The sequence below is a fragment of the Passer domesticus genome, chromosome 9, assembly GCF_036417665.1.
Source record: "Passer domesticus isolate bPasDom1 chromosome 9, bPasDom1.hap1, whole genome shotgun sequence".
Taxonomy (NCBI): domain Eukaryota; kingdom Metazoa; phylum Chordata; class Aves; order Passeriformes; family Passeridae; genus Passer; species Passer domesticus.
This window is the reverse complement of record NC_087482.1, coordinates 34307264-34320785: the sequence shown is the minus strand read 5'-3', so window position 1 is coordinate 34320785 and position 13522 is coordinate 34307264. Positions and strand designations below refer to the sequence as shown.

General features: G+C 35.9%; 1 protein-coding gene across 6 annotated transcripts in view; it reads left to right on the top strand.

Annotated features, from left to right (window-relative positions):
• The window catches only part of DNAH12 (dynein axonemal heavy chain 12), a 60370-nt gene that overhangs the window by 14256 nt on the left and 32592 nt on the right, over window positions 1-13522 (top strand). For all 6 annotated transcript variants that reach the window (XM_064432611.1, XM_064432609.1, XM_064432610.1 and 3 more), the window contains 19 exons: window positions 215-408; window positions 1261-1471; window positions 2004-2189; window positions 2553-2753; window positions 3800-3994; window positions 4239-4360; window positions 4535-4817; window positions 5419-5538; window positions 5927-6083; window positions 6296-6468; window positions 7782-7934; window positions 8339-8578; window positions 9039-9284; window positions 9595-9714; window positions 10417-10526; window positions 11162-11345; window positions 12095-12235; window positions 13141-13224; window positions 13308-13496. In XM_064432611.1, the coding sequence (XP_064288681.1) occupies window positions 215-408; window positions 1261-1471; window positions 2004-2189; window positions 2553-2753; window positions 3800-3994; window positions 4239-4360; window positions 4535-4817; window positions 5419-5538; window positions 5927-6083; window positions 6296-6468; window positions 7782-7934; window positions 8339-8578; window positions 9039-9284; window positions 9595-9714; window positions 10417-10526; window positions 11162-11345; window positions 12095-12235; window positions 13141-13224; window positions 13308-13496 (3309 nt within the window). The remainder of the gene's footprint in view (window positions 1-214; window positions 409-1260; window positions 1472-2003; window positions 2190-2552; window positions 2754-3799; window positions 3995-4238; window positions 4361-4534; window positions 4818-5418; window positions 5539-5926; window positions 6084-6295; window positions 6469-7781; window positions 7935-8338; window positions 8579-9038; window positions 9285-9594; window positions 9715-10416; window positions 10527-11161; window positions 11346-12094; window positions 12236-13140; window positions 13225-13307; window positions 13497-13522) is intronic.

Below are 13522 nucleotides of genomic sequence, written 5' to 3'. Positions count from 1 at the left end.
ATACATTTTGAAAATACTCTAAAATGCAGTAATGAGAACCAATTTTATTTTTCATAATGTTCATCTGGTTTCTTCACAGTTTATATACTCACCAATAAGCAGACAAGTTTTTAAATCTTGTTTTCTAATTTTAATGTGAAAGTTCATATTTTGATATAAGCTGCTCAGAGCACAATTTGGTTATTTCTCAAAACATACTGTTATTTTATTTCAGTATGTGACTGACCTGAGAACTTTACAGAAAACAATACAGGACACTGATGAAACAGTAGCTGCTCTTAATAAAGAAGAGAGTCTGCTTGGATGGAAACCAAGTGAATTCCCACTCCTTAACAACTTAAGAGCTGAGATAGAACCATACCAGAAGCTCTTTAATCTTATACTGAAATGGCAGCGAACAGAAAGAAGGTAATTCAGCTCTAAATGCTATAAGAGGGAGAGTGAGAAAAATGCTTGTCCTGGTCTCTTTCATGTCAGATGTAGAATATGGATTTGTTTTCTTGTTAACATGTTATTGGAAAGCAAAGTAAAAGGGTAATATAACATACATATCAGGCTTGCTATTTTTAATTTAGCTAGAAAAAAAATGTTGATTTGTTTTTATTTTTAAAATGTAATCATGGAATCATAGAATCATCAGATTTCCTAAGCTGGAAGGGACCCACAAAGACCATGAAGTCAAGTCCTGGCATTGCACAGGATAGCCCCAAGAATCACACCATGAATCACACACATGAGCTCAACCAGAGAACTCATCATCTGGTTGTAACCAAAACTGGTTTTAACCTAGCAGCTGTCCAAAATGGTGGGTTCAAACGATTATGTTGCTCTTTGGTGGTTACATCCTACCACAAAACTGTACTCTGTGTATAAATTAAGGGAAATTGTTTATTATTTCATGCATTCTTCAGAAGTTTTAATGTGCTATGGCTGAAAGTATAGGGGGTTTGAAAATACAAGACCTGGTGTATTTTTAAATGTCTTATGTCGATTTCTGTCTAGAGTTTAACTTAATTATTTGTCAATTCATGCAATTACTCAGTTTCAGTATGTGTCTGACTTAAGACAACTACACAAATACACAGAAGAAAGTGATTGAGCCACTTTTGGCTGGCCTTTAGTATTTTGCAAAGAATAACAATAATATGGAAGAAGAGCTTTGCTTTAATTTAAATAGCTATTCATGTGTTGCAAAACAAAGATAACTTTTTGTGGGCTACATTTGTTATTCTGTTTTGTAACCTTATGTTTTTTTCTTAGATGGATGGATGGGACCTTTTTGGAACTAGATGGGGAAAGCATGGAGTCTGAGATTGATGAATTTTATAGAGAGATGTACAAACTGTTAAGACTCTTCCAACAAAAGCTGAAGAAAGCAGCAACAGAGAAGAAAAAGGCAGTGCGAACTGGGAGGGATAATCCAACTCTTACAATGTGTTCTTCAGTTCTGGATCAGATTAAAGAATTTAAGGTAAGAAAATGTGAGGGATATTAATATCTGATACTGAGGGACAAATGCTAAATTCAGGGCTCAGTACATGTAGATGATGCAGAGTCAGAGATAGAGTGAGGCTGTTCTGAATCCCCCTTTCCAGATTTTACTGTCCCATTCATTTTAATAACATTGGATTTTTAATTTTCTTTTAAGTTTCTGGAATTGTAACAAGTGCACACATACGGGAGAAAAGTCATTTTTGGATGCAGAAAAACATTTAAGGATGTAGTTGGGAATTTAGAATTGGGACTCTGTTATGTTAATAGAAGCAAAATTTAGCATCACTGAAAAATTATGCTAATAGTTTTTTTATATTTCTTCTTCAGTAGTTGATATAATTATTTAGAAATTGAATGGAAAACTAAGTGCAGCCATCTGCACTTTTTGGAAAAGATTTTCAGGTCTTCAACAACTGTAGCAGAATTTTAAATGCACACGAAAGATTGTTAAAAAATAAGAAATAATGAATATGACAATATTAACCTTATAAATGTTTTTTCTGAATTAGGAGCATATTCCCACTGTGGTTGTCTTTTGTAATCCTGGCATGAGAGAACGTCACTGGCGGCAGATGTCAGATATAGTAGGATATGATATAACACCAGATGCTGGAACTACCCTGAGAAAAGTTTTAAAGCAGAATCTATCTTCTTACTTGGAACCCTTTACAACAATAAGCGTAGCTGCAAGCAAGGTAAGCACAGAGTTTTGATAGTGACAAATATGACATCAGGTCTCTTAGTGAATACTTTTATGACTTATCAGCATTATTTGTCTCTGCCATTATGCAACAGAAGAGATTTGGTGAGACTTTGGTCCAGTAGATGTTAATAATGAGTGTAAGGATTTGTATCTCATGTGACATTATCCATATTTCCCAAGTGTGCTGCTTTCTGTGTGCAAGAAAAGGATATACCGAGGAAAAATAATAATAGGTGGTTAATTTGTGCTGCTAGAGCAAAATAGTTTATTCAGCTAGATGTGCTTACATATTGAATTAGAGAGTTGGAAAAAAGCAATTCAGTGACTAGACAAAGCTACTTTCTTTTTTAAATAGGAATTTTCCTTGGAGAAAGCACTGCATACCATGAAGGAAACCTGGGATTCAATTTCCTTCACCACAAATGTGTATCGTGAGACTGGTATTCATATTCTGTCTTCAGTGGATGAAATTCAGGCTCTTCTTGATGATCAGATTATGAAAACTCAGACAATGAGAGGATCACCTTTCATTAAACCGTTTGAAAATGAAATAAGGGTACAATGAGTACTTTTTCAACCATTTTTATTTGTGGGAGAACTGTAGTGCAATAGTATACTGATTGTATTACAACTTTCTTGTTTGAGTTGTTAATGAAATGCTTTCATTCATTTTTTCAGCAAGAATCTTTTGAGTTCATATGAGTCATACTTATTTCTGCTTTGGAATTCTCTCTTCCATTCAAATTCAAATGTAACCAAGGGAACATGATTATTTTTTCTAATATTTTGCTAAATCACTATTTCCATTAGCCTTACTTCTTAATAACTGGAAATAATGTTTCTATTATTGCTAATAAGAACATTTATTTATTTATTTTTTGAATTTTGGACTCAAATTTTGAACTACAATGTTTTCATCAGGGCAAAGGTAGTTCTTGATGGCTGGGAGAGTGTTTTTTAATCAGGCCTCAGAACAATGATGGCAGTGCTTTACACTTGCTTTTGAATTTCAGAGCTAGAGTGGTCTTTGTGGTGCTAACACCGTGGCCATTGACAGGAGAGAAGCTGGTGGAATTGCTTTGCAGTTTCCCTCCTAGTTCATTGTTGGTTTATGTGGGAAATGTTCGGGCTCAAGCAGGCTCAGTGAACATAGTTACACTTTCCAGGCAGCCTGCTCTGGTGTATCTGCTATTGTCCTGACTTGCTGGATCTCTCCTGTGAGCTGAGGTGGCTTTTCTGTGTTCTGTCCCTGTGGCCATTCAGCTAAAAGAGCCTTTGCACTGGGGAGTTGAAATAGAATTTATCACTGGTAGCCTCCTGGCTACTGCTTAACAATTAAGTTGTTAAATAAAGTGATAAATGTATTTTGGAAAATTAATTTCCAACTAAGTAAAAATTTCTGAGCTCCTTTGGCCATCTGTATATGTGGAAGAACTTATGCTCCTAAATATTTTTCTTTCATTTTGTTTATTGGTAGGTTTTTTGGGTTTTTTTTTCTCTTTGGGAGCTGGAATACCACAATGTCTACCTTTCCTGAATTTGTTGTCTCTAACATTATTTGATTGGAAATGTCAAGTTAACATTCTTTAAACATTTATTAAGGAATGGGAAAGCCGCTTGATTAAAATTCAGGAGAATATTGATGACTGGCTGAAAGTGCAGGCACAGTGGCTGTACTTGGAACCCATCTTTTCTTCTGAGGATATTATGCAACAGATGCCAGAAGAGGGACGGCAGTTTCAGACTGTGGATAGACTGTGGAGAGAGATTATGCAGTTTTGTGCTGAAGACCCAAAGGTCAGGGAAATATCCATTACTGACAGAAAGCAGTAGCTTCTCTTGCCTTTTTTTTTTTTTTTTTGGAGGGGGGGCAGGGAGGGGATGCTTTGTTTTCAGAATATATACAGTGAACTACAATTTCAGTTCCCTAGGCTTGCTAGAAACAAAGTTATGTTGTTCCTTATTTGATTAATTTCTGTTTGAAATACTGTTTGAATTACTTCATTTATAGCTGACAGTTTGCACATGTTTGTTGTTACAGGTTCTTGCTGCTACTTCCTTGCCAGGATTAACAGAGAAGCTTCAGACCTGTAATGAACTTCTTGACAAAATCATGAAAGGGCTTAATGCTTACCTTGAAAAAAAACGTCTCTTCTTTCCCCGGTATGATGAGCTTTGGTTATTGAAAACCCACAGATTCTGAATGGGGCTTTTTTATTGTGAATAAGATCAGTCTTAAAAATAGCTTGATAATGCAGTTGTATTTTTTTTCTAATTTTTTTCTAATTTTTTTCTAATTTTTTCTAATTTTTTTCTAATTTTTTTCTAATTTTTTAGCTTCTTTTTCTTGTCTAATGATGAAATGTTGGAGATCCTATCAGAGACTAAGGATCCTCTTAGAGTTCAGCCTCACCTGAAGAAGTGTTTTGAAGGCATTGCTAAGCTGGACTTCCTTCGCAATTTGGATATTAAAGGAATGTGCAGTTCTGAAGGCGAGCGTGTGCCACTGGTTTCAAACATTTCTACTTCTGAAGCTCGAGGTGCAGTGGAGAAGTGGTTAATTCAAGTAGAAGATGTTATGCTGAAGACTGTGCGTGATGTCATTGCCAGATCAAGAGTGGTATGGGGTTTATGACAATTTTAGAACTGTAGCACCTATCTTTGTTTTGTGGGTGTCTCTTGGCTTTCTAAAATTCTTCCTCAAGACAGGAGTTGATGAAGTCATGTGGCCAGGACCAAGTTAACATGACAAGTATTTAATAGGCCAGTAATATACATTAGAGTTTAGTTTGATTAAGATGCACATAGTTTTCCTATTACACTGGATATAAATTCTTCTAAAAGTTTCACAGTAGTACTATTTCACAGGATATATCACCTGATGTAATAGTGCAGGTTTCTTATGAATTAGAAATAGAACACTTGTAATATGTTTGCTTCCTCCTAAAAGAAAATTATTAGACAGAAAATATTTCTTTGTATGAAGTTAACAAATTGTGAATATTTCTGTAATATGGAAAGATAATTCTAAGAATATTTTAAATTATTGGTTAAAAAAATTGTGAACCTAAGGGGAAAAGAGCATTTAAAGCTCCATTTGGACATTGCAAATAGTATTCTTCAGCAAGGAATATTAATAGCATTACATTATAAGCTTCTGTATTACATTGTGATAGGTATTCCCAGACACTGTGTGTGTATGATGTATGTAACTCTTTCAGGCTTATCTAGAGACTGAGAGAAAGCGCTGGGTTCTGGAGTGGCCTGGCCAAGTAGTGCTGTGTGTGTCTCAAATGTACTGGACAAGTGAGGTCCATGAAGTTCTTCACGATGGGCCCAAGGTACTGTGTAATGCATAATTTAAAAAAATCTTTCTTAGTGTTTCATTTCAGCTGATGTATTTTGCTTAATCAAACAGTTTTTTACAATTAAAATAAAATTTTTAAAATTATGAGCATATGTGTTTGGCATACATGAATTTATGTACAGTGACTTATACCTTTCATTCAAGTACTTTAATATTCTTATTTAGAGCAATCATAGTTTAAAATGTAGCTTTGCAACATAAATGCATAACTGTGGGTAAGAGAGAAGTTGATGCAAAACCACGACAATATAAAACAGTAGCTTAATATGCAACCTCTGTTAAGATATCTAGTCAACATGATAAAATCTGGAACACTTGAAACTGTGATATAACCAGTTTCAAATTTACCTTTTTTCTCCTAGGGTTTAAAGGGTTATTATGATACCCTTCAGCTTCAACTTAATGATATTGTAGAGCTGGTGAGAGGAAAACTGTCAAAGCAAACAAGGACTACCCTGGGTGCCTTGGTTACTCTTGATGTTCATGCTAGAGATGTCATCAAGGAAATGATTGGAAGTGGTAATTATATTTGAAGACATTTTTCTTAACACATAGTTAATGAAAAATCATTAACCAATCAGATTTTACTGCCTAAAACAGTACAGCACTAAGATGGGTTTGTGAGTATTTGGCTACAAGCATCAACATTAATAATTTCAAAGCTGTTTTAAATTTAACCCTAATAGAAAATCCAGCTGTCTTTTATGATTGCTGTCAACTCTGTTTGTCAGGTGTGCAGAGTGAAACAGACTTTCAGTGGCTTGCACAGCTGCGCTATTACTGGCAGAATGAGAACGTTCGTGTGTGCATCATCAACTGCAATGTGAAATACGCCTACGAGTACCTGGGCAACTCCCCCCGCCTGGTGATCACTCCTCTCACCGACAGGTGCTACCGCACCCTGGTACGAGCTTCCTCCTGGGGTACTGCAAACTGGGGTTACTGTGCTCTAGTAATGCTTATACCATTCAGTGCAGCCATCCTTTTGGGGCTTAGGGTTATTGTCAGACTCTGCTATTTCTGCTAGAATGAGATATGTAATTTTTACAGAATATTAAACGTGAAAATCACTCATAACCACAAATCTGAACAGCTCACCAACCTGACTGAAGCATTAGTGTGTTCTTCTGTTGTGGTTGTGCTTTCTTAAAACACACAGGAAAAAGACTATGTTTGATTACTGTGAAGGTGATGAGAATGCAAAGTGCTTTTCTGATGCTCTGTGACTGCTAAATTAAATGGAGAAGGATTCACTTGTAATCACACTGTTCCTAAGACTAGTACAAGTTTGGCAACTTTTTAGTAACCCTGCTCTTGGCAGAGGTGTTTATTATTGTACTCATTTATCCTCAGCTAACCTGACAACTGAAAGTTACCAAAGTCATCGCAGATACAGCTTTTCTCATTATCAGTGACTGCAGTCTCTTTGCTGGATTATGATTTCAAGTTTTGCTAGGCACACATGGTGTGGCTGTAGCTGATGCTTGGTATCCGTTTGTCAAAACATCAAGGTTCTTTGGTGTGAGAGGGTGATGCAGTTGGTAGTCTGTTTTGGTTTTAGGCTCACAAGCCTTGAATCAGAGCACAGCAGGTGGAAGCGTGGCATTCTGGCAAATGGAAGTCTTGTCCCTTGCCCACCAAGGTCTTAATAAAGTATTCCCAGAATTTGTCAGTCAATACAGATGTGGCCCTGTAACTGTGGATTGGACTGTTTGTTTAAAGTCTGCAACTTCTTTGTTTTCTGTCAGATTTCCTCCTACTTCAATAGAATATAGGAGAGGATATGGAATGGTCAGTAGAAGGCACAAGCATCAAAGGGGGATGGTGTGGGAAAGAAAAAGAAAAGAGGAAAAAATATATTAAAGGACAGCTGGAGAGAAAAGAGTAGCAACAAGCAACTGCAACAAATTTAACTTGAAAGGTGTATCTAAACGAGAACTGAAAGATTGGGTATAACAAAGTTTTCATAACCAGTCATGGTCATGATGATAACAAAATTAAACTCTCTGTTAGGGTCAAAATTAAATTCTCTTGCCTTTTTTTCCCAGCTGTAAGTCCATTTCAGATTTTTTTTAATTAGGAAAACCATACTTTTTATGTTAGATAAAATAAATGTATAAAACTATCAAGTGCAATTTAATTTTACCATTTTCAATGCAGAAGCATTCCATATGAATGAAGTACCAATAATTTCCATAAACTATTTCTGTGCTTTAGATTGGAGCCTTTTATTTAAACCTTGGTGGTGCCCCAGAGGGTCCAGCAGGAACTGGTAAAACGGAGACCACCAAAGATTTGGCTAAAGCTCTTGCTGTTCAGTGTGTTGTCTTTAACTGCTCTGATGGCCTTGATTACCTGGCAATGGGAAAGGTAAATAGAAAGTAAATATATGTTGTATTTTATTTTTAGCATGAAAATTTTAGGGTCCCTCTTTTGCAGACACAAATAAATGTGACACCTGTGGTCTGCTGCCTTTGGATGCTATATGCTGTTCTCTGCATGTTTCATTTTCTGTGCTTTATGAAAGCCTATTAAGTTGCTAATTAAAACATGAAACAAACAAGAGTTCCTGAGATTGGGGTCTTCTGATTTAGCTTACTTTAGAGTCAAAAACTTTGTTCTTAAGTACATCACTGATCTATGATCTAAACAGGTTTAAGCATTATTATTGTAATTGTATTTTTTAAATCTAATTAAACTTCCAACATTGTATTCTTAGTTTCTTTTGAATATTTTCTGTTAGCAATATTGTTGGTTTCTTTCTTCATTTGCAGTTTTTCAAAGGTTTGGCTTCATCAGGTGCCTGGGCATGTTTTGATGAATTCAATCGCATTGAACTGGAAGTGCTGTCTGTAGTGGCACAGCAGATCCTTTGCATCCAAAGAGCCATACAGATGAAGCTAGAAACATTTAATTTTGAAGGAACTGAGCTGAAGCTTAACCCCAACTGTTTTATAGCAATTACTATGAATCCAGGTTATGCAGGACGTTCTGAACTTCCAGATAATCTGAAGGTAAAGTAGTAAGATAGATGCATCTGTGACCTTTGTGATGATTGTTTTGTCCAGGTAAAATGTTTCCATGAAGAGGCTTTGCTAACTGAAAGCAGAGATAGTGCAGCATGAGGAGCACACCAACTGCAGATTGCTGAAAGAAAGAAAGTGCATTCTCTCACCTGCCATGGACACATTTTCCTTCCTGACTGCTGGATGTAGCTGTGCAAGGGGCAAATTGCATTCTTGAGACAGTGCTGAGGGAAAAGAGCTGGGGGGCACAGTGTATTTTCTTAATGTACTGCATTGTACATTAAGATGGATATTGGTAGTAGCTCAGTTAGGTTAACTTCCTAGGGAGACTTAAGCTGCACATATTGATAATGCTGTTTTATGGTGGGCTGAATACTGTAAAAGTTCTGAATTTATTTCCATTCCTAAATTAATTATTTGAAGATATTTCTTTGGGTATGTATTCCAGGTTCTTTTCCGAACGGTAGCCATGATGGTTCCAAACTATGCTCTGATAGCAGAAATTTCCCTCTATTCATATGGATTTTTGAATGCTAAGTCACTGTCAGTGAAGATAGTCATGACCTACAGGCTTTGTTCAGAGCAGCTTTCCTCTCAGTATCACTATGACTATGGCATGCGGGCAGTCAAAGCTGTGCTGGTGGCTGCGGGGAATCTGAAGTTAAAATTTCCCACAGAAGATGAAGATATATTGGTGAGTTCCTGAGTGAGTATTTATTTAAGGAGTTTCATACATTCATGCAGTTCTGAATTCTGAAGGCAGTTCCAGCATATCTTGTCTCGTCACTGGTCCATGTTTTGTAGTTTGTGAAATTATGAGAATAAAATACATGCTGCATTTTCCTGGGCTGTTCTGATGATTGCATGTTTGGGCTTCTTATCAAAGGCCCCATTTAATGAATTAATCTTTTAATCTTTGTTACATACTAGGTTATTTTAATTGCTGAACACCTTATGCTCTGTCTCTTAATAAGAACGGCAAAATGCATATTTGTTTCTTCTAGCTTCTTAGATCAATTAAAGATGTGAATGAGCCCAAATTTTTGTCACATGATATACCTTTGTTCATGGGTATAACCAGTGATTTATTTCCTGGAATCAAGCTTCCTGAGGCAGACTACAATGTAAGTACTCTTCTATTTTTTCCTTGGTCATGATCATTGTTGATTGTTCTGTGGTGATTTGCTTTGTAACCAGGTGCAGTTAATGCAGTGAGGTATTTCAAGATGAACAAAATTGTTGAATGTTTGCAGTGCAACTTTGTAGCAAAGGGAATTATTTTATGTGTGCTGAATATAATCCACATCTGAGTTCCCTTACATTCAGAAGGGTTGTACATTACAGACTGGGAACTCATCTGCAGATGTACCAAGTTTTAGGCTTTCTGATTTCTTTCCCAATTGCTGGACATAATTAAGTGAGATAAAGGTTTGTGGTTGTGTTTTATTTTTAGCAACACTTGAAGCAATCTTTGTAGGAGAGTGGGTGGATGAGTATGTTGGAAAAACCAAATTCGATTAACTTTTTAATGTTTCAGTAGATACTACGATCTTGAAAAAAGTGTGTGGTTCTGAAGCACAATGCTGGTTTCCTAAGGGTGATATGCCTTCTCCTCAAGATAAAATTGTAGTTAAATCCTGTTCTAGCACATGAAGTACAGAAGTGGGAATTTTTTCCTCCAGGAAGTTTGCTGTGTTCTGATTAATACTATTTCAATTATTAATTAATTTGAAACCCTTTGTGGTGAGCATAAACTCTTCTGTTGTCATGCAGGATAGTAATTTAAATTGTAGCAGGAATAAGATTATGATTTGTTTGGATTTTAGGATTTTCTGGAATGTGCCAATGAATGTTGCACTCAACATAATGTCCAACCTGTACAAACTTTTATGCAGAAAATGATACAGACATATGAAATGATGATTGTTAGACACGGGTAAGGTTCTCATCACTGCACTATCTTTTGTAATTCTGACTTACACTGTAGCCATTATTTGTATGAAGTTATAGAAGGTTTTGAGGGTGTCATAATATTCCTCTTTGTTCCAATCAGCTTTGGAACAGCTGGTTGCTGATACTGCTTTTGCATGTCCCAAAATTCTTGAGGATGTGTGTCAGAGGAATTGTACTCTTCCTGATATCAGAAGCATTTGCACATGTGTAATGATTTTAGGTGCTGATATCAGTGTGGTGAAAACTTAGGACTGTAAAAGCTTATTTGTATTAAAATATTAATTGTCAGATCTGTGCCATTTTATTCCTAGCTTTTATTACAGAATAGTAACTGGAGGAAATATATACAATATGACATGAACTATATGATGGTTAATATTCAGCTCATTAATTAATCTCTGTAGGATTGTGCAATCATATTTGCATGTGCAAATAAACTGCATTTATGGAAAAGATGTTTTTTTATATTCAAAGAAAATTTACTTGCTTCACTTTTTGAAAATGAGGTGAAAATTAGCTTTAAGCATATGTTTGATACTGTTGGCCTTCATGTGATCTGTGAAAGTCTAAATTTCAAGACAAATTTATTAATAGTAGGATTTTTGTTCCATCTAACAGCTTCATGCTGGTGGGGGAGCCATTTTCTGGGAAGACCAAAGTTCTACACGTGTTGGCAGATACGCTGTCTCTTATGAAAAATCGTGGTTATGGTGAAGAAGAAAAAGTCATTTATAGAACTGTAAATCCAAAATCAATCACTATGGGCCAGCTTTTTGGGCAGTTTGATCTGATATCCCATGAGGTAATGCATATTTCAAAAGTGATGTTTCCTGTATATTATGTTATTATTATACTTTCCATATATTATATGGAGAATAAACTCTTGAATTCATAATTTTATGATTTTAAACACAGATGAGAACACAATTGTAAATTTTATTTTAAGTAATACTTTTGTGGCCTGTTTTTTATTAGGATATAAAAAATGCTGTATGTATGTATGCAGTGTGCATGCAGTTATATAGGTTTAAATATGCAAAAAAAAGGCAATACCATTTTGAAGGGCATTGTCCTCTTATATTGCATCCATGCTAGGAAATCGTATCAAACATAACTGTATTCATTTTTCTGTCTGTTCTTAACTTGTTTAATCAAAGTAATGTAAAAACACTCTAGAAAAATCCATGAATTCATGGATTCCCAAGTGTGAAACTTAGGTTTGGAGGAGGAACAATATGAAGCAGTGACTCTGGAGAGAATTAGAGTGATTCTGAAAAGAAACAGGTGCAAGAGAGGGCAGAAACATTTCTAAGTTTCCATAAATTGAATTGCTGGTCCTCTTTCTTACAGTATTTTTTCAAGTGGAATTTTTTTTTAATTTGCTATTGTTTTAAGACCCTTGGTGAAACTCCAAAGTTAGGTGCTGCTCTCTGCAGCACAAGAGTTGAAAGTGAGGGGTAATGGAAAGCCAAGGGAAAGGTTTTTGTGGCTGGCAGCTCAGGTTGAACTCTGTTTTGTCTCACTCCCCACTGGCACATCCACCCCTGGCAGTGGACAGACGGGGTTGTGGCTACGACCTTCAGGGAGTTCGCGTTGTCCGAGACCCCCGAGCGCAAGTGGGTCATCTTCGATGGCCCCATCGATACTCTGTGGATAGAGAGCATGAACACGGTTCTGGATGACAACAAAAAGGTATAGTCAGTGAAAAAATGCCTGGAGGATATTATGTAATGCTTTGAAAATATTCTTCTACATATAAAACCACAAATACAAACTGCAGTGCCTGACTTTTGAGAAGAGCAAGTGCAAGATGGTGCTGGTGACAAGTCATGAGCTTTGTTTTTGGGGTTTTTTTGTGGTTTTTGATTGGGTTTTTTGTTTGTTTGTTTTGGTTTTGTTTTGTTTGGTTTGTATTGGAATCATAATCACAATATCAACTCATTGCTGAAAGACATGAATTATGTAGTATGTCCTTAATGCCATGATGCAATTTGTAACATAAATTATTGAAATTTCAATGTTAGAAATTGCAATTAATTCTGTATTATAAACCCCATTATTTCAAAGACTGCACAAGCTTAGACACTTATATTTCGAGATAATCTCAAGACACAAAGGGTTGCACTTTCAAAATAATGGCTTCTGAAGTCAAAATTGTTACACCACTTTTGTAAATGGGCCCTAGGAATTCCAAAGCAAAATTAAAAATTAGACACAACATTTAACTTTTAAGTTCTGTATGATAATGTGTCAAAATACTCAAAGTGGACTCTTACTTTAGTACAAAAGGGTAGTGTGTCTCCAGCTGGAATGCTTCAGCATTAGCAATGATAGCTGCAGATATCTTTTGTCCTTTCTTCTTCTCATATGCAAGTTTGATTGTAATGAGCCTACTGGTAGGTTACTGTGAGTGAAGAATTTAACAAAAACTTGATAAGAATCTATTGATACAAGTAGTTAAACATTTTAAGTAGTCGATCTTACTTTTGATTTTACTTGTTTTTGCCAATTTTCATATAGAACTCCCCTGTGATAGGAAGTGTATTTTGATACCAATTGTTTTTTCTGATTTTGCATGTTACTTTTTATCTTTCAAGCTTTGTTTGATGAGTGGGGAAGTCATCCAAATGTCCCCTCAGATGACTCTCATTTTTGAAACTATGGATCTTTCCCAGGCATCAGTAAGTTTTGTATTTAATGAAAATATAAAGCAAAATTTAGTCTATTCAATGCACAATAAAATGAGTTTACTGTTTTTCCTTAGCCTGCTACGGTCAGTCGTTGTGGCATGATTTATTTGGAACCTTCTCAGCTGGGCTGGAGGCCAATTGTTACCTCTTGGCTGAATAAACTGCCTGAACCTCTGAATTCAGAGGAACATCAAGGTCTTCTGCAGGGGCTTTTTGATTGGTTGGTGCCACCAGCATTAAGAGTCCATCAGAGACAGTGCAAGGTATTTTTTGTCATTTTTTCCTGCAA